Raw genomic sequence first — 21,605 nt, 5'->3', positions numbered from 1 at the left:
TTCAGAGTTCACTCGGTTCCACGGAGCCCCAGGTCCCAGGCTACACTTCTTTGAACTATCAGCATGCCACTCACCTGTAGCTCCTCGCTACATATCTTGGCCTCTCTGCTGCTTTTCCTCCATAAACACCATGGCTTCCCTCGTCATTGCTTCTCCTCCTGTCATTACCTGATTGGGCCTTTTATACACCTTCAGCCATTTAACAGTCTTCAGGTGTGAATACACAATTAGCCCTGCCTGACCATCATTAAGGGGTCATGCCTGACCTCTACCACTCTCAGCAGGCCTCTTCCTCATCCCAGTACCAGAGTGGTAAAAACACCTAGTCTTCATTACTTCTGGTTGCCTCTTCCTCGTCCCAGTACCTTTAGTAGTCATGTATGAGGAAGTTAGGGGAGTTGACTCAAAATTCCCCATGTAGGCAGGGGAACGATTGGGGTTGTCAGTAGTAGGAAAAGGGGGACACCATGTCTCTCCATTGCTTGTCCATCACCGGGGGGAGGATCCAAAGGAGATGGCGTTTCCCTGGCTTGCTGTGCAGCGGACCAATGGGGAATAGAATTGAGAATACCCTCATGGTTCTCACACTGCACAACTACATATTTTGGAAGGGCAAAGAAGAATGCGGTCTTGAAATCCCGACCATCCGTATCAAGATGCTGAGAAATCTGGGTGAGTGTGCACTTGAAATCCTTAGCAAAACCTTGAGGTGACTGATCTTCAGTGCACAATTGCAAGCTGTTTTTTTTTGGCTTCTTGAGGGTTTTTGTATATTGAAAAATAATTTAGAATCACATCTTTGTAAATTGACCATTTACTATGACTCTAGGCTGGATAGTGCTGGATGTTCTCCATGCATGAGAGTTCAACAAGTTATAAATCTTATACCGGATTGGCTAATAGTGTGAGAATCTTGTGGGCATGGGAGGGTTTCTCCAATGTTTGCCTCCCCTCTATTGGAAAAGATATGAGATGCTCAATTTTCCTCCTCTCAGCAAAATAACTTCACCAAGAGGACTACTGGGTAAATTAAATGAGAGATCATTAAAACGAAACGTGTAATAAGTACACCTTGTGTAAAATAACACATATTGTACTATATAAAGAAAACTGTTTCAAAAGATATAACTTTACCTTGGATAAACAGAAGCAAGGTTATTCCAAAGTTCTTACAAACTTAAATGTGGGATTATCACTATACTATCAAACATCACATTAGCATATTTAGAAATTCCTCTTCTTGCAGGTCACAGTCACAAATTGTTTTTTTATTTTTTTGTTTTTTTCTAGCTAAATTAATTGAGGAGTTATGTAGTTATGTAAGATTCTAAGTCTTGAAAATATCCTTCTTTAAAAGTTCCAAGTTTAAAACATGCCAAACTGTTTGATTTCTGCCTTTCGCATGTTCTAATTTCAATGCATTATTTGAAACAAAACCTACACGCATATTTGATTTTTAAATATGAGATTCATATGTTCCTTAGTAATAAAACAGCACAAAACTTTCTGAATATGTACATGGTATGTTTCCCAGAAGCTGTAAGGAAGTTTTTATAAGTAGAATCCGGTTGTGTGCGTCTCTCAAGAATAGAACATAGGCATTATACATTCTTTCTGAAGTCTGACAGGTTGTAGCACTGTCACCTCGTACCCCCAAATGAAATGGGCTGATATCCTTGTCAATAATGAGACTAAGAATTTGATTTTATTCTGTCTACTTTTGGGTATTTTTGCAAGGAGATCTCTTTCCCTGGGTTGTTTTCGTGCAGGTCTACAGTCTGCAATTTGTCCCCCGAAAGCACGCAACGAGATAATCTCCACAGTAGAGACACGAATTCAGACTTCGCACTGTGACTTCAAGGACCAGAAATGTCTCTGAGGTTTTTCAAGATTGGCGTGTGCCTGGATGAAATGACACGATCTGTCGTGTTAATTGGGAAACAGTGTATTGTTTTGAAGTCCTTTTCATTGCTATGAAAAGATACACCACACTTTCACACCAAATTCCGATTTGAACAATAGGTTTTTTATTTCAAATACTAAATAAAAACAAGCTGGTTTAGACATCAATGCATATACAGAACAATAGTAAACAATTTGTGCTTTACTTGCATATATAGATGTATAGAAACCAAACATTTGAATAATTATCTCATAGCAACGCTCATTTACCATCGACAGTGGTCACTTTAAGCAGTTTATATGTCTTTTGAGAAATGTGGCTGGACAATCTAATGTTTCCTTTTTTCTGCTAGTAAAAACTGATTGCTATTTCCATGTGGGATAGCAACCTGACCACCTATGATAAGGTATTATATTCAATCAGCTAACACATTACATAATTACAGATGCAACACAAGTAGCAGAGCACAAGAGCGCCATTTCAGTTACAAAAATATCAGGTGGGTAAAACAAGTTAATATAATCCATCAAACAAGGGAGCAGAAAAGGAATATGACAATGTCTATGTCACACACAAATATTCTTTCCTTCATATAACCCATCTAAGACACATACATGTGAAGGACGCTAACCAAAAATACAACAAAGCTAAAATAGCTTGTTTACAGGCCATGTCCCACTTTGGAGGGTCTCAGCCATGTAACTCTAAATTACTTTCACAGAGGATAACAACCATTTTTTTTATATCAGTCTGGCTCCACCCAGAAGGGTAGACTATCTCTGAAAAGCAGGCAATCTCCTGTGAACATGAAAACAACCAGCGGCCCTAGACATCTGTTTCTGCTTATTGGTCATCATGACATAGGTACATTGTATGCCAACAATATTTGATATTTGATAAGTAAAAGGAAGTAGAGATTGCAGAAGATAAATGTATAAGAGAGGTATTTGCAGAATTGTTCTCAAAGTAACATTGATATTGGGGGATATGGAAGAATTACAAATGGTAATTGATAAATTGGTTGAAACAGTAATTAAAACCATCCCTAATGGCAAATAATTCGGGAATATAAAGAGATCTCTGATTTCAGCTGCTATCATTTTAAAAGCTGGTTGCATTTTTAATTGGATGACATGGGATACTAAGCTCAGCGACATTCAGGCTAATTTTAACAATGACACTGTTGCATTCGAGGAAAGAGTCAAAATGGAGTGTTGAGTGGAATCCCATATAGTTACTAAAAGTAAGTATGGAAACTGAAGAAATATTATTTGGAAAACAAAATAAAGTGTGATTGTCTCAGCAAATGGAAATACTAAGGAAGAGTTTATATGAGGTCAGTACATGGCTTCTTGAACACATTATACAGTTAAGGACAGTATTAAGTCAATGTTCTCTTGAATTGCACATGTCGGATGCTTAGACAGAAATTATTGATTTCCCAACACTCCAAATCTTAATTTGACAATATCAGAAAATCAGCAATGAGGTAGTGGTCATTGACAATCAGGAGGATAGCATTTAGCAGAGGGACAATGCCGGGTTGCCATATGTCTCCTCTGTTATTTTTTGTGTACAAGGATTATTTAGTTGTCCACATTGGAGCTCATCCGACCCTTATGTTAAAAGTGCTATGTAGAAACACTGGAGGCTGTGTGGGATTGTTCATGGCTGGCAAAGTATAGTTTGAACAGCTAAACTACTAGCTCTTATTGGCAGCAGATGAGTATCAGACATCTAAGGATGCCATTCAAAGCTGCAGAGAAGCTCAATCCAAACAATATGGGGGTAATTCATAGAACTTAGCGCACAAGTGGCGCACGCGGCTGGCGCGCAGTGTGCGCGTGCGAATCCCTGCGCCAGCCGTGTGCGCTAAAATACATTTCCGCGCACAGTGTATTCATGGATTCCAGCCACCAAAACCAGCCGTGGCGCACAGTGGCGCAGCGACCCTGCAGCAGCGCCAGTTACGCCCTCAAGAATGCCCTTTGCGCAGGGAAAAGCCATCAAAATCCCCTATCCAGCACAAATGGCTGCGCTAACCCTGTACCAGCACAGCAAGCGGGGAACACGTATCACTGGGGATCGTGGGAAGTTTCACACGCGATTGGCCCTGTGCGAGCGGGGCACGTGTATTACTGGGGTGCGCGTGAAGTTTCACACGCAATTTCAGCTGGGTACGTGTATTACTGGGGTGCGCGGGACATTTCACACGCGATTCGCCCTGTGCGAGCGGGGTACGTGTATTACTGGGGTGCGCGGGAAGTTTCACACGCGATTTCAGCTGGGTACGTGTATTATTGGGGTGCGCGGGAAGTTCCAAACGCAATTTCAGCAGGGTACGTGTATTACTGGGGTGCGCGGGAAGTTTGACCTGCGATTTCAGCTGGGTACGTGTATTACTAGGGTGCGCGGGAAGTTTCACACGCGATTTCAGCAGGGTATGTGTATTTCAGGGGTGCCGGGGAGTCCCACACATGATTTGGCAGTGTGGGGCCTCCCAGGTGTTCCCTGTACACCCTCCACGGCCCCTGCAGGCAGCCCACACCACAGGGGACTACCCTGCATCCCTGGTCATGTCCCGCTGGCAGCCCACCCAACATGGCCATGCCCCCCAGTAAAGGCACATGTCTCCTTGCACTACTGATCACCAACTCATGTCCCCTTGCACCCCCACCCCCCAGCATTGCGAGGCACCTGCCAGCAGGCCGCCACTCATGTCCCACTCATGTCCCCCTGCACCCCCACCCCCCAGCAATGCGAGGCACCTGCCAGCAGGCCCCCACTCATGTCCCAATCATCTCCCCTTGCACCCCCACCCCCCAGCATTGCGGGGCACCTGCCAGCAGGCCCCCACTCATGTCCCACTCATGTCCCTCTGCACCCCCACCCCCCAGCATTGCGAGGCACCTGTCAGCAGGCCCCCACCCATGTCCCACTCATGTCCCCCTGCACCCCCACCCCCCAGCATTGCGGGGCACCTGCCAGCAGGCCCCCACTCATGTCCCACTCATGTCCCCCTGCACCCTCACCCCCCAGCATTGCGAGGCACCTGCCAGCAGGCCCCCACTCATGTCCCACTCATGTCCCCCTGCACCCCCACCCCCCAGCATTGCGAGGCACCTGCCAGCAGGCCCACACTCATGTCCCACTCATGTCCCCCTGCACCCCCACCCCCCAGCATTGCGGGGCACCTGCCAGCAGGCCCTGACACATGTCCCCCAGCCAACACGTCATCACAATCTAGATCCCTGGCCCTTATGGGCAGCCTCCACATGCCAAACACCCACCCAAGTATTGCATCCACCCACTCAGAAATGCCAATTACATGATACAACCCCAATGTCAAGTATGTAAATGAACACATGTCCCTCACATACACACAATGGGTGTAAGTGAATGTCAAAACCCATATCATGATATGCATGAAACCAATGAGATGATACTACACATTGAAGTTTGATGAAAAAAATGTATTAAAAGCAACATAAATGGGATTACAAATAAACAAACGACAATGGGAATTAAAAACAAAAAGCAGCATGTCCGTAAAATAATGAAAAACCACAAATCATAATCCAAAGGAAAGGTGTCCAAAGTCACAGTTCAAAAAAGTACATCCAAGGGAAAAACATAATCCAACAGTCAACTATATGCAGATAAACAATCTAGGGTCCATGATCCCAACTGAAGAAATGAAACCTATCTAAAAATACTACCTAATAAAAAAACTATATACAAAAATGTGGTCCATTGTCCAAAAGGTCCAAAATCAATAAAAAAGCAAAGGAAACCGAACACTAACTACATAACTATTTACAAGGGCAGCGGGCTAGTCCAACGGCTCACTGGATGTTGTCATGGGCCAGGGCATCATCGAATTCCTGTTCAATGGCTTGGAGGCGGGCATGTTCCCTGTCCCCGAGGTCTCGCAGGGATAATGCAGTGTCCAGCTCCAACTCCCTGCAAATACCCTCGAGGCACTCAGCCCGCCTCAGCGCCCTCCACATGGAGTTCTCCGCCCTGACCATTGTGAGCCGTTCCTCCTCTGCCCGCGCCGCTCCGCACCTATCTGCTGGCCCCACGGCTTCCACACGGAAGCCACTCCCATTCCAGGGTTCTCCTGCCCTCCGGCCGATGCCTGCACCCCTGATGTTGATGGCCCCGTGCCATGATGCCTCCCACGTCGAGCCTGCCGCTGCCTCCGACGCAACTGCCTGTGCCAGCACGACGGCATCCAGGCTGATGGAATCCACTGACGCCGACGTGCACGTGCCCTGCCCGATGATGCCGTCACATCCTCCATCTGCTGGGGTCCAGTTGCTGGTGTGTCCACCCCTTCTGGACCTCCGACTCCCGACTGTGGCAGGGATGGGATCCCCACCGAGTTGGCTGCATTGGTTGGGGCAGGTCCACAGGGGGCCCTGGTGGCATCTGGGCAGGAAGACGGCATGGAGAACGACTGGCGCATAGCCTCCACAGAGGAGGAGAGGGTCGCCAGAGTGCCCGACACATGTACGAAACCCACGACCGCTCCCAACTGCGCCACGTTGGCACGGTGCTCTTCGTGATGACGTGCATGCTCCTCCCGGGAAGCACGCACCTCATCACGAATGACACCCGTGCGCAATGCGACACCAATCAGGACCTTCTCCATACGGCCAGGGGTCCCCTCGTCCGCAGGTGGGGGGGAGTAAGATCGCATGGACATCCCCCCTACCTGTGGACGGGCCTGGGATGGGGCATCCCTGCTGGTGCATGGTGGTGCAGTCACAGTGTCAGGGACAGTGACATGCACAGGCACCTCCACGGCAACCTTTGCTGCCTCCTGCCCCTGCCCCTGGACTGCACCACTTGCACCAGCAGGGATGCCCCCACCAGGCCCCATGTGCGGCTCAGTAGCGGCCTCTTCCTCCTCTGTGGAAACCACCAACCTGGATGGCTCCACCCCGTCTTCTGCCGTTGCAAGCCCCTGTGGGGGCTCACCCACCCCTTCCGCTGCAGCCGTGGTGGCATCCCCGCCACTTTGCTCCACAGCGATGTCTCCGCCCTCTTCTTCACTTTGCGCTGTGTAGAGGGAGACATAGAACACAAGCATCAGGGTACTGTACAATGGTCCCCTAGACAGGAAGCAATAGCAGATGAGTGGCACTGTCAAAGATCACTTCCATCATGTCCCTCCACAACACATGGGTCAGTGCAGGCAAAACACATGCAGTAACAGGCATGGCGCATGCTATGGACATAAGCAAACATGTCCAAGGGACACTTGAAACATACAATGTTGTTTTTGAACTCACATGCATCATGGGTCATGCCTATCACATTCACACACTTCACCGTACTTTCATCCATCTGGACTCGTACACCCCAGACACAGACATATGACACAGACACCCCAGACACAGACATGTGACACAGACATTTGTCATGCATCCATGGCATTCACAAGTCACAGACACGCAGGTCAGACACACAGACATGGACACCATACATGTACATGGCATCATCACCCATCCCTCACCCCCACCCATGTCCAGGAACAGAGACTGGCATGCTCTCATGTGTCCATTCCGCATAGGGCTCCCCATGTAGCATTTAAACACATACACCAACCATGTGCTTCACACATTACTGGTCTCACATGCATGACCATGATGTCCCTGCACACACACACACACGCGTACATGACCTATGTCACACATACAGGCAAGTATCAGACAACCAGCACACTGCAACATGCCCTTTCTCACACAGCAAAGCTTGGCCACTTACCGCTCAACTCCAGACGGGTCTGCCTCTCAAGGACCTGGACGTGGAGCGCTGGGGATATGCGTTCCAGGACCCTCATCTGATCTTCTGACAAGTGGCCCTGGCGCCCCTTAGCATCCGCTGCCTTCAAAAGGCGCCGGGCCTTGTTGAGGGTCCTGGACCTGAAGCCCTCCCAGCGCTTCTTGACATGATGGAATAGTCGGACTGCCACCCCCTCCGTGTTGATGGCAGTCACAATGTTCGTCCCGTCCTTCCTTGTCGGCTCGTGATGATCCGAAGAGGGCATCATAATGCCCCAGGACATGCTCCACCAGGACACCAACTTCCTTCTGACTGAAGCTGGTGGCCCTCTGCCCCTCTGGCTGGGGGTCGCCAGTGGTCTCGGATGGTGTTTGCCCTGACATGGCGACCCCCGAGGCAGGCGTGGGTGGGCAACTGGGTCCTGGGGCTGGGCTGTGGAGCAATGGTATCCCAGTCGGGAGTCTTCTGTTCCAGCAGGGGTGGACACAGCAACTGGACCCCTGCAGATGGCTGATGTGCAGGCACCAAATGGCAGGGCACGGTGGCAGCAGGCAGGCAGGCAGGCAGGCAGCAGCAGCTGGCTCGTGGGAGGCTGCTCAGAGGACTGGGGGGCAGTTATTCGGCCTTTTGGGCAGGAGCGTGGTCTTCTGTGTTCTTACGCATGGCCAACTTGATACGGAGTGATTTGGCATGTGAAAATTCTGCACGTCAGCGTGTAATTCGAGGAAAGGCCCTTAGCGCGTAAGCGCGTCTGCACGCATACACGATTTCATTGGACCGAAGGCCCTTCAAGCGCAAGCGCCTCCGTGACGTATCGCGCACGGGCGTTGCCCTGGCGGGGCTTGAAGATCCCACATGGATTTCCATTGCTCTGTACGTGCTTTCCGTGGGGTGCGGTGCGTGTGTATTCAAGGCGTTGGGGTTCACACACTATTACTTCACAGCGGGTGGGTTTTGGCTACGCGTTCTTCTACACGCAAACGGTGAGTGGTACCACGGACGCCCAAGGCCTATCGCGTGTGAAACTTCCCACGCACCTCTCAAATACACGTACCCTGCTCAATCGCGTGTGAAACTTCCCACGCACCTCCGAAATACACGTACCCCGCTCAATCGCATGTGAAACTTCCTGCGCACCCCTGAAATACATGTATCCCGCTCAATCGCGTGTGAAACTTCCTGCACACCTCCGAAATACACGTACCCCGCTCAATCGCATGTGAAACGTCCCGGGCACCTCCGAAATACACGTACCCTGCTCAATCGCGTGTGAAACTTCCCGCGCACCCCAGAAATACACGTACCCTGCTCAATCGCGTGTGAAACTTCCCACGCACCCCCGAAAAACACGTACCCCACTCAATCGCATGTGAAACTTCCTGCGCACCTCCGAAATACACGTACCCCACTCAATCGCGTGTGAAACTTCCTCCGCACCTCCGAAATACATGCACCCTGCTCAATCGCGTGTGAAACTTCCCGCGCACCTCCGAAAAACACGTACCCCACTCAATCGCGTGTGAAACTTCCCGCGCACCCCCGAAATACACGTACCCCGCTCAATTGCGTGTGAAACTTCCCGCGCACCCCCGAAATACACGTACCCCGCTCAATCGTGTGTGAAACTTACCGCGCACCTTCGAAATACACGTACCTCGCTCAATCGCGTGTGAAACTTCCCGCGCACCCCCGAAATACACGTACCCCGCTCAATCACGTGTGAAACTTCCCGCGCACCCCCAGAATACACATACCCCGCTCAATCGCGTGTGAAACTTCCCGCGCACCCCCGAAATACACGTACCTCGCTCAATCGCGTGTGAAACTTCCCGCGCACCCCCGAAATACACGTACCCCGCTCAATCGCGTGTGAAACTTCCCGCGCACCCCCAAAATACACGTACCTCGCTCAATCGCGTGTGAAACTTCCCGCGCACCCCCGAAATACACATACCCCGCTCAATCACGTGTGAAACTTCCCGCGTACCCCCAGAATACACATACCCCGCTCAATCACGTGTGAAACTTCCCGCACACCCCCGAAATACACGTGCCACGCTCGCACAGGCCCAATCGCAGTATGGGGCATTCATCATTGCTCTATGTTCAAAATCTTTTGAACAATCGGGAAATAATAATTCGCAAAGCGGATAAAGGTGGTGCAATAGTACTCTTGAATGGGGAGGACTATGTACTAGAATGCAACCGACAACTTCTGGATCTAACTTGTTACCAACCACTTGAAGAAGGTCTGACCCTTGATTAGCGAGTATTTTATCCAATAAAGTCACAAAAGCTGAAGAAAGAGGCTGGATCACAGGGAAAGAAGCAGATTTTCTCGTTAAGGATAAACCTTTAATCCCACAATTTTACATGCTCCCGAAAATTCATAAATCTTTGATCAAACTACCTGGGAGACCTATAGTCTCAGGAGTGAATTCTGTCCTAGAACCTCTATCTCGTTTTGCTGACAAATTTTTACAACCTTCAGTAAAAAAAAGATGGTTTCATATGTCCAGGATACAACACAGATCATCGCGGAAGTAAAAGGAGTATCCTTTGACCCTCTAACTGAAATACTCCTAAGTCTTGATGTGGTGGCCCTATATAGCAACATACCTCAACAGGCCTCACTGGAGATGCTAGAGGAGAAACTATTAAACGATCATACCACCATAAGAACACCCATATAATTCATCCTCTGGTGTGCAGCAATGGCCTTGATGGAGAGTTATTTTCACTTCAACAGCAATTTCTTCAGACAAATTCAGGGAACGGCTATGGGCGCTACATTAGCTTCTAGTGTAGCCAATTTATACATGGAGTTCTTTGAAACCAGAACCATCATGACCAACACCAATCCTTTCCATGATAACATCAGGCTGTGGCGACGCGGTGTCCAGTCAAATGGTCGACAGTGATTTGGTCGACAGACAATTGGTCGTTTGAATTTGGTCGAATTTCATTTTGGTCTACATCCATTTTGGTCGACATTATTTATTTTTGGTCGAAATGAAACATACACTCTTTATTTATTTTTGGTCGAAATTTATTTTATAATTGGTATATAATTAATAAATAAATAATATGTATAATTTAATGCATGTATAATCATCTTTAAAATTTATTTTAAACGTATTAAAGTTTGTAATGTATATATTTCATAAATAATTAAATATACCAACAGCTTTTTTAAACATTACATGTGTATTTCTTTTCTAACACTTGGTGGCGCTATTGTATTAGCTTTGTATAGCATATGTACAGTACATTTTGTAAATATTTACACTTGTGACGTGTTACGTTTACGACGTAGACGCCATTTTGGAAGTTCCGTGTTCGAGGTTCCAGACCTGTTGCGCGCGCGCTCCTGGATTTTCCGATGGATTAATTTTTTTTTGGGGATTTTTTGGATGCATTTCTTAGTGCATTTTTCACCAGTGGATGTTTCTGTTTCCATGGATCGTTGTTCCAGACCTGTTGCGCGCGCTCCTGGATTTTCCGTTGGAGTGATTTTATTTTTGGGATTTTTTGGATGCATTTCTTAGTGCATTTTTCACCATTGGATGTTTCTGTTTCCATGGATCGTTGTTCCAGACCTGTTGCGCGCGCTCCTGGATTTTCCGTTGTATTGATTTTATTTTTGGGATTTTTTGGATGCATTTCTTAGTGGATTTTTCTCCATTGGATGTTTCTGCTTCCATTGATCGTATTTTGGAACGAGTTTTTCAAGAATTCGGAAATGTTCACCGCAACGGATCCATTTATCGATGGTTTTTCGTATGGATTTTATTTGTCTGGACATTTTTGGAGTCGGTTCCCTGTAGTCTGTGGATCGTTTTCGTTCCTGGAGCTGGTTTTATTCAGTATGGTGAGTTTTTATTTATTTTATTTTTAACATTTCAAATTGTACGCCACTGCTTCCAGGAACTGTAAAGGCTCTGTATTTGTAAAATTGTGTACTATGTTTGCAATTCTATCCTCATGGTCTCTGTATTTTTTTTTGATTACTGGTTGGTTTTCTAAAGATATTGTCTGGGATAGTTTTATTTCTTGTTTATTTTGTTCAGTTTTAAGACTTTTGAGGAAGTGCCATAATGTCGGGTTATTAGAATTAAATTCCTTGTTTATCTTGCTGTGCCAACCTTCTTGTACGTTGTTCGTTTTGGGTTTTTTTTGTATTACAGATGTATAGCAATTCCATATGTTAATGCTATATTTTCCTTTTCGTCTCGTTCCTTGTCTTGTAAGTTGCCCAATCCATGTGTTTTCCATGTAGTCAAGTAAATTACAAAATTGTTCTTCATGATTAGTATAGTAATTAGATCCAATTAAAGTATCATAATATTTAGTAACCATGTCCTCTTTTACAAATGCTAAAGCGTATAATCTCTTTATTTGGTGCTGAAATTCCGTATCTTCTATGTACAATGTTCGTAATCCTAATTTTTGAATTCGTCGCCACAATGATTGGGTAAAATGAAAAAAACAACCTTGAATACGAGTGTCCGGATACATTTTCGAAAAAGCGTTCATTTGTCCCTGTTCAAAGTCCATGATTATTCTTTCTGGTTTTTTATCTGGCAGTGTTTCATGAATTAATTTGTATATACAGCTGTATTGTTCTTCTGTTTTTCCAGGCATTAACACGAAAATCAGAGGTATAACAGTGTCATTGATTGTACCATGAATGCTATAAAACTGATGAAAAGGTGTTGGACAGATTTTAAACGTTGCGTCCCCATGCCAAGTGTTTGAATTTCCCAAGTGCTTTATGTTCTGAATAGTGCTGAAAATTAACATTTTCTCCTTTTTTATGTCTATAGTTTTCCATAGAAACTGCTCTCCTTTTTCTGTTATTTGTAATTCATCTGGTATATACATATTTTCATAATTTTGTGGTGCTATGGGAAAGTTTTCCTTTTGTTGTTTCTGTCTATTTACATTCCGTGTTACTGTTTTCGTATTTGGCATCTGTGCCGTTATATGAAGCGGTAAACTTCCATATGTCTTTGCTACTTGTGAAGTCGATGCTTCACTTATATTCTTCTCTACATTTTCCTTCAATTCGTTAAGTGTTTTTTTTATGATGACAGCCGTAGTGTCTGGCATATGGTTATGTTCGCTAGTCAAACGTATATTTTCGCCTTCCGTTATTGCTCTTCCTTTGCATGTATTTGCTTTATACTCCTTACACTTCCAATAGCTTTTTTCCTGTCTTGTGCACTCCTTATTGTATATATATCCCTCATACGTCAATTGCGCTGCGCCTCTTTGTGATGTTATGAATTCCATTTTTTGTATGAAGCCGTATCTGAAAAAGGAAAATTATGAAATTAATCTACCCGTTTCGTTATTATGTTCAGTGAAAACTGTGTGGAATTCACTGTCTGTTTCTCAAAAATGCCCAAATGAATATAAAACTTGTTAAAAAATAATCGCTTTATAATTCTATTTGCGGGACGGTTCGCATTTCTATAACGAAAATTATTCTAAAAAAAAAAATGGTCGGTTAATGGATTATCTCCTCATACCGAAAATATAAAATTGTGATAACCATGTTTTAATTTGCGTTTTTACTGGTTTTCACTCACCGATTATTCCTAGTCACGTATATCTCTTTCACTTGCGTGTTTTGTTCAGCTGCTCTGTCAGTCACTTTTCTGACGGAATGACAGTTTCTTTATAACTGTCATCTGTCATCATAGGTATCGTACAAGGTGCTTTACTCTTCATTTTATGTTATCTCCTGCGACCTTCCTTTATGTCAATCGTACTTTTGCCCTGAGTACAGTATTTACGTGAGTGTCGACCATTTGACTTTCGACCATTTTGAATCGACGTAATGACCGTCCACATTGTCTTAATAGGATGTCGATCATTTGGCATTCGACCAAATGGTGTCGACCAGTTGTCCCGTCGATAAAAAGTTTTCGACCAATTGACTGGTAACCTGGCGACGCTACATCAATGACATTTTTGTCATCTGGAAAGGTTCCTCAACACAACTGGATGAGTTTCTAGGATGGATTAATCTACAAAATAGTTTCTTAAAATATACTTCCAAATACAGTGCACAAATAGTCGACTTCTTGTACATCTCAATTCTGTCGGATAACATTTTGAAGGTACTATTTGTAAAACCGTACAATAAACCCACCAATTAGACCTCGGTTTTACATTATGACAGCTTTCACCCGAAACATGTACGATACAATCTCCCACTGGGACAGTTCTTAAGGCTAAAGAGGAACAGCTCTAGAAGATCAGACTTTAAAATGGAGGCCAATAATATGCAAGAACACCTGCTGAAAAGAGGTTACCCAAGAAAAATCATCAAAAACTGCTTTGAAAAGGGCAGAAAATAACAACAGAGAGTCACTTCTCGAATATAAACAACAGAGATCTGGGAAGACCAAAACAGACCGTATTGTGTTTGTTAACACCTAAAGTCACAGGTTGAACATGATCAAGAAACTAGTCTGTAAACATTGGAACATTCTGGAGAAGGGCCCACATTCTATACAGAGACCGATTGTAGCCTTCAAACGGAGCCGGAACATCAAAAACAAATCACTCAGATTGATGTAACACTCAAACCAACAATTCCTCCCACATTGAGACAACAACGGGGTCTACAGGAAGTACTTGGTCATTTTCCGTGTGGATCCTGCACCTGTTGTGCGTTCACAAAGTAAAGCTCCTCAATAAATATCGGATTACGAACACCTTGGCTACAGAAAACCCATACAAATTGTAACACAGGGTGCCATCTGGTGCCCCTGCAATAAAATTTACAATGGCAAAACACAAAGAAAAGTTAAACTGCGCATAGGTGAACACCAGAGCTGCATCAAAAATCGGACAAAAATGCTCCACTTGTTTATCATTGGATAGAAAATATCCATCAAATCCAAGATCTGTCATGGTCTATAATATATAAACCCAAGTGGGGCAATGATACCAACCGGGACAGGCTTTTTTTGGCCAGGAAAGAACAGGAGTTTATCTTTTTGACCAAGAGCATGGACTTAGGCCTGAATAAGAAAATGGATTGGGTCAGGTAGCCCCTCGTTCACCGTATAATGCCATTTAACAAACCATTGCTAAGGTTTCGGTGCTTTAACCAATGTTAAGAGACAGCCCCTTCTGTGAAAAGACACAGAAATGTGACTTAGTCGGTTTCCACTTTTCCATTAGTCGACTTCCCATCCGTATAGATACACTGTTTAGCGAGTTTAGACACTTCTGGCTATGCAACCAGTTTATGTGCACCTTGATGCTGTCCACCTTTTCACTAGTTACAGCACGTTGGAGATACACATCAACCCATACCCATTCATTTGGCATATTGTTCACACATGACTAGAGAAGGTGAGGTAGTTTCACTAACCTCCGCTGTTCATTCAAGTTCTCGTGGCTTACATAAATTACAACTTAGTGCCCATTGCGTAACAAAGCATTGTTTGACTTAATAAAAAAAAATATTTACCTACCCTGTAGATACACTGGGGTTGTTGCTGCATGCTGTGCGTTGTGCATTGCTTGTTCGCCCTTCCCCTTTTGGGGTCATCGGCGTGCTACTCACCTCCTGCATACCAATACGGCTGATTCTACAGACTAAGCCACTCCCAGTGACATCGGGTGAGTAACACCATGCCCAACAGTGCGATCACGTGACATGACACACGTTGCGTAACACACGCGATGCACTGATTGGCTACGTATTATCCAGCATTGATTTTAAAATACCTCATAGCTCAACGCGAACGTACGCCGTAACAAGTCTGAAAGACCAACACTACAGCAGACTGATTCCCGTGCCTGGGATCTCACATTGACTGCCTGCAGGATAACTAATTATCAAGTAAGCCATGAAACTCCACGCCCCGAGGACCTTAGGACCCTAATACTACCGCAAAGTCACGGCTAATGATGCTCTATGTTGTGCCTCCACCCACATAATCTGTTTAGCTTACGCCTTTCAAGGAGAGAGTTAGCTGCAACCCCAAGGGAAATGAAATCAATTTAATATGCTGGGACGCTGATTCACCCCTTTTGGCTCTGGAAACCAGGCAGATCAGACCAACATACAAATTTGTCGCTCTGGTGAGGATCTATACTTTATAATGTTTACGCTTAAGTGCTGGTAAAGCGATGAACCCCATATTCCCCTTCTGGTGATTACTATGGTTGATGTGATCTATCTTCTGACGGTATCCTTACAGATTGGAAGAAAGAAAATATATCAGACTTCAACCAGAGTCCTCACGGACACAAGAAGTGTGTTTCCACAAGGAATTTTACCACCTCTGTTTGTCGACGACGTACCACCGTACAGGTACATAGATATAGATCTTCTTGTGGGTGCATGTGTAGACTATCTCACCTGCAGGAGTGTTAGTTACTCGATTAAGGATGAACCAAGTTCTATGTGGTCTGTGACTGAATGCCATCTTTCTTGGTAGGCCCACCTTGTATACCGTACGAGGAGATAACTACTTACCGATAAGAGCAATTGGTGAGAACAAGAGCAACGTTTGACAGTCTGGACCTTCGACAAGGTAATTACACATCATTTCGAATTCTGAAAATTGACACTCCCATTTATATTGTCACCCTGAGGGCATGCCACACACTAACTATTGGGGCTGTTTATGGGATTTAGGCCCTTATGATCTGGTGTTTCTGGCAATGCTAACCCAATTCGCTATACTGGACTCATTGACCAAGCTAGATTCTGGTAGAGAGGATCCACCCAAACTAGTAGTCTTGATGTGTTTTATCATCTTTGGCATTGTTTACTAACTATCTGCACCCCCTTAGGGACCTTCTCCCTCTAAGGATTTATGAATTATAGCCCGTAGCCTTTTTCCTCTGATCCATCCCTCTTCTATCTTCTGAACGAGGAGCTATGACTTTTAATGTTCTTTCTGCAGCGCTAATTCTAGCATTTGAATTCTTAACTAATGGTCCCTCGCCCTAACTTGTTTTTGAAGGGTGGAGGGGATTTGAGTAGCCAATGCCTTCTGGAACCGACCTTGTTGAGCTATTTAGTAGCTCTTTTTACTCTGGCAATCTAATTCTAGATTCCTGGATTGAGATTATATATTCAATATGCAATCTCAACAATGGATATTTACTCTCCATTTTTTTACTGCTTTCTTGTAGGGGAAGACATTTCTTGTAGTCCTCTCTTAACGATTTCATAAAATAGAAGATTGGAACTATCGCAAACTCAACCTATTACTTGGTCATTGACTATACTAGGCTAGCACAATAGCACCAAGTAACTGTTTCTGTGCTACAGCTCCACATGTATGTTTGCCCCTGATGAATTTCCAAGGATTAATTCCCTGAATAGATGAGGAAAGAAACATGTTGGGCTTTTTAATCATTGTTGGAATTTTTATAGGTGTGAATGAATATGAATAAATAAGCAATTGATTGGAATTAATGAGTATTAGTGGAAGAGTGATGAATTCAAGTATGACTAAGTGATGATGCACGACACAAGCCACTTTACCATCTAGGCCACTGTTTGGGTTTTGACTTTGGAATTGTTTTGCACATACATCTGCAGTGAAATTTTGTCTAGTATCATACTAGCTTTTTGACCACACTTGTTTGTAATAGTCTGTGAATCATTTTACATGAGCAATGTCTTATTCATCCTTGAGTGTTGGTTGAAGTTTGAGGACATGAGCTAGTTCTTTCTGTTAACATGGGAAAGCAGTATTCTGGAGTGAGTTTTAAGCTCTATTGTTTATTATCCAAGGGTTACACCCTTATCTGAGGGTCTGCTTTAGACTCCGTACACAATTTCCCTCAACCTCTCTGTGTTATGATGTAATTAGCATACATGACCATACAAAAGGACAATGATGCAGTATTACGGAGTCAGTAGGGCATTGAGGAATAAGAGGTGAGCTAATGCTTGCTCACAGAGTCTTTGCTTTTGTTTCAGATCGTTCAATGTATTTAAATTGGTTGTTTTTGGTTTTGAGAAGGCTTGACAGAATTGTAATTTTTGCGTATGGCCTTTGAAAGCACAATACATGGTGAGAAAACATTGACTCAATGATTATTGAAAGAAGAGTTATTCTGCTCAGATTTGTAAAATTGTTATTGGGCAGGCACATAACATTGTTTGATTAGATAAGGGATATATCTCGTTTCTGGACAATTACAATTTCTTTTTAAAATGGCCATAGGAACTCAAAAGATGTGAAATTCAGTTTGCAAAGTGTTACTACAATTTTAAAATTGACATTCGATGAGCAGGAGCTAAATCCAGCTCCTTGTGATCACCCATTACCCAGAAGGCACAAGCGACCACTGGGGAAACAGGAATGAGTACCCCACACACTGTGAATCTAGCGTCCGCATTAGAGGCACACTTTGCCTTTTTCCCATTATGTTTAAATGTGCCTTAGATATGTAATAATTCTTCTTGATTAACAATCTCAAATACTCACAGTTAAATGTCTGTGTGTAAGCCACCATTTAGCATAGGGTGCCAAACGTAGCCCCTGCTCCCAGCAAATCCAACTCGTAATATAGAAAAAAGGGATAGCACAGTGCGTGAATCAACTTTTTATGTATATGTCTCACGATGGAGTCATTAAAGCCTGGTGGAGGAGAGGAATTGGGCAAGTAGCTTTTTTATTTATTTTTATTTATATTTTACAAATGGACACACATAACTCCATGACCTGTAAGGGAAATAGCATATTCCTAATAACTTGTATTACAATTCTTGCAAATTATGGTTTTCATGGGAGGGGAAGGAAGAGGTTGGAAATTGAGACGGGTTTACCCTTATTAAAGCTAATGATAAGGGGGTCGGGGAAGGATGTTTTATGTTTCTGGAAACTAGTAACACTCTGGGTTTACTAGATGATTTGGAATTCATGTTGAAATTGGAAGGGGACTTAATTAATAATTAAGTAGCCCATGATGCTCTTGTGAATACTTTGTAGGAGGATGAAATGATTGCGTGTATAGGATTTATTTATATTCAATAACGGTTGAAAACTATAAGGCAGTGGAAAAGTGATATTTGTGGTAGGTGTGAGTGGATGTGGATTTCGAGCGATATGTTTTGTGATTGGGGGGAAGGAGAGCTGACGGGCAACGTGTTTGTCTTGGAAGCAAAACAACGCAGCACAACACAGGTTTGAATCCCGATCCCGCCCTTAGAAACCACTCACTGGTATTGAGCGCGTTATAAATAAAATAAATAAATAAATATGTTGGTAATGCCCCAAGTTATATACTATTTTCAAGAGCGAATATTGATGTGTGAATGTGAGTTTAGAGAAGACCACTCACCCAAGTACCAAACAATTTTAATGTTAAGAAGTAAAATTAGGATTCAGTATTTAGAATGTAAATTGATATATATAGTTTCTGAAGTAGTGTGAAGTTTCACTTTCAAATAGTATGAACAGACAAAAAAAATGTGGTGGCTGGTTGGAAAAATATAAAAAGGGTGATTTTAATACAAAATGCTAACAATAGCATAAAGAAATGTGAGCAAGGTTCGTAAGGCAAAGAGTTGGTTAAATAGGAAAATGGTGAAAAAAGCAAAGGAAAGAAACCTAATGGAGGTTTTGCTTAATGCAATGGCACACTGTGTTTGGGTTCCAGTTGCCTCACTTGTATTTTAATTCATCACATAACGTTTTTCATTAAAAATGAAAAGTGGTATCATAGTAACCAATGCATCCATATTGAAACTTCCCGTAAAGGCAACATTCTTGAAAAACAGGTTTTTAAAACATATACAAACAAATATACATTGAACATTTAAGACCAGATTTCAGTTCTTGATGACAGGGAAGTATAGAAAAGTCTTATCAGTGGTGAAATATATTTGTTTGTTTCTTTCTTTATATTGGTTCATATCAGTAATACATTGGTAAAAAGTAAAATATCCAGATATTTATTCTGGCCTGATATGCCATTCAAGAAAGCTAAATTGTTACTGGTTTGAAGCAGAGAAGAATAACCGGGGTTGTATGAATGTGGGTTATTTGAAGTGAAGAGATTTCCATATTTTTTCCAGCAGACATTGATAGACGATTGCTATGAGCAGGTAACACTCTTAGTTGTTGTCAGGTGGTGAAGCTGTCCATGATATGATATGATATGGCATTTGTAACGCACCTATAGACAAGTGTTTCATCGACACATGAAACTGTCGATGAAGCAATGAGTCCCCTGCTCCTGCCTGCAGATTGGGAACCACATGATGGCTGCTTAAAACCTCACTAGAACCCTGATGATGGGCCCAAGCAGGGACACAGTTTATCTACGGACCAACCCTGATGATGCCACATCAATGATAGGCACTTGTGGTTGGGGCATGGTTTGCTACAGGACCATTGCAGTTGTTAACCCTCTCCTTACTTTTGAAAACTGGATATGAAACCGGGCTTAAGAAAACAGTATTGACTAGCAGAGAAATGTCCTGCAAGCTATTTACCTGGGATGTAATATTCTCATACATAGTTCGATAACTTACTGATTGTTTCTTCTCCCACTGCTCAATATTGCTTTAATCAAGCACCAGTCCACCATGTTTACTTTACCATTCCAAAACCAGTTGGAAAGTTCATCCATACTGAAATGCAAGAAAATCCTACCACTCAGGGATGTCATTTGGGGGTCACCAGGGGTTTCAAATGCAACCCCTGAGGTTCCCCTTGCTACACCTGTGGTCTCCCTTGCTACCTCTAGCTAGGTATAATGTTTTATATTGAAGCTCCTGGGCTGTGGCCAGTGCCCTGTGGCTCTTTCATACTGGAGAGGTTGGAATGTATGTTGAGGCCTCAAAAAAGGCAGTTCCAAAAGTGTAACTCTTTGAGCAGTTACCCCAAATAAGAAAAAATATGAATAACAAATAATTTGTCTTTCTGGAATTTTGTACAATAATTGCTATACTCTTCGGGTGGTGTCAAATGACATCACTTCTGGTGATGTCAGAGGTCAAGGGTCATGTGATGGCACTTACGCTACCTCTGGCATTTGGGTGAAATGACGTCCCTGCTGCCACCTTCATTTCAAATGTGTTGCAGTGGGAAATGCTGATGTAAATGTGAGGGGGTTATGCATTTATAATTAATATTCATCAGAACATTATGGTGTAAAAACATTAAAGACCTGCATAGATGCTTGCTATATTTAACTGGACTTGGGGTAATGTATTTTGTCATACTTGTCTGAATGCAGCTAGAGAACCTGCTCTATTACAACCGCTTGAAGAATTCCAAGATAGTCATCAGTGATTTTCACCTGGCCAAGCTGGAGAACGGGCTCATCAAGGAGCCCTGTGGCACCCCGGAGTACCTGGGTAAGTCAGATGCAAAGAAGTGGTTACCTCCCAGAGGATGGCATAGGAATTACATTTAATTATTGTCAAACAGTTACACTAAGGGCTTTCTTCTTGTCTTGATCATATTTCTGTTTTACGTTTTTGTTTTCCATTTTGAAATATTTTTTAAATGCCAGAAAAGTATCCTTCATACATTTCACAGGTCAGAATACATCTTTTTAGTTTCATGCACATTTTGTACACAGAGAAAGATAACATGCTTACTGGCTTCTCCATTCCCTGAATCTGTCTGCTGCGATCATAGACTCAGCAACCTTTTCTTGCCATCGTCTCCTACACCAGAAGAGCATCAGTATGTTTGTTACTACATCTGTGTTAGGCCTGATTCAACAGTTGGAAATTAGTAAAGGTACAGTAAAATATCCACTAGGCAAGGAGTGGGTTTGCATACTAAGATAGCATTAAAATTCAGGTGTGGAAAATGTGCATTTACCCTGTTACTAAGGGCGTATGTAATGTATCTTTGTGGCACTAACATGAGTGTGCTTTTAAAAAATGTCCCTGGTCAGG

The 21,605-nt window shown here is 43.6% G+C and overlaps 1 protein-coding gene across 1 annotated transcript in view; it reads left to right on the top strand.

The window, feature by feature from the left end:
- CAMKV (CaM kinase like vesicle associated) overlaps positions 1–21,605 on the top strand; it is a 753,994-nt gene that overhangs the window by 667,366 nt on the left and 65,023 nt on the right. The window contains exon 6 of the mRNA XM_069644141.1: positions 20,933–21,053. Within this exon, the coding sequence (XP_069500242.1) occupies positions 20,933–21,053 (121 nt within the window). The remainder of the gene's footprint in view (positions 1–20,932; positions 21,054–21,605) is intronic.

The sequence above is a fragment of the Ambystoma mexicanum genome, chromosome 2p (genome assembly GCF_040938575.1).
Source record: "Ambystoma mexicanum isolate Mex_15411 chromosome 2p, UKY_AmexF1_1, whole genome shotgun sequence".
Taxonomy (NCBI): Eukaryota; Metazoa; Chordata; class Amphibia; order Caudata; family Ambystomatidae; genus Ambystoma; species Ambystoma mexicanum.
Note: the sequence above shows the minus strand (reverse complement) of the source record. Positions and strands in the feature narration are given on the sequence as shown.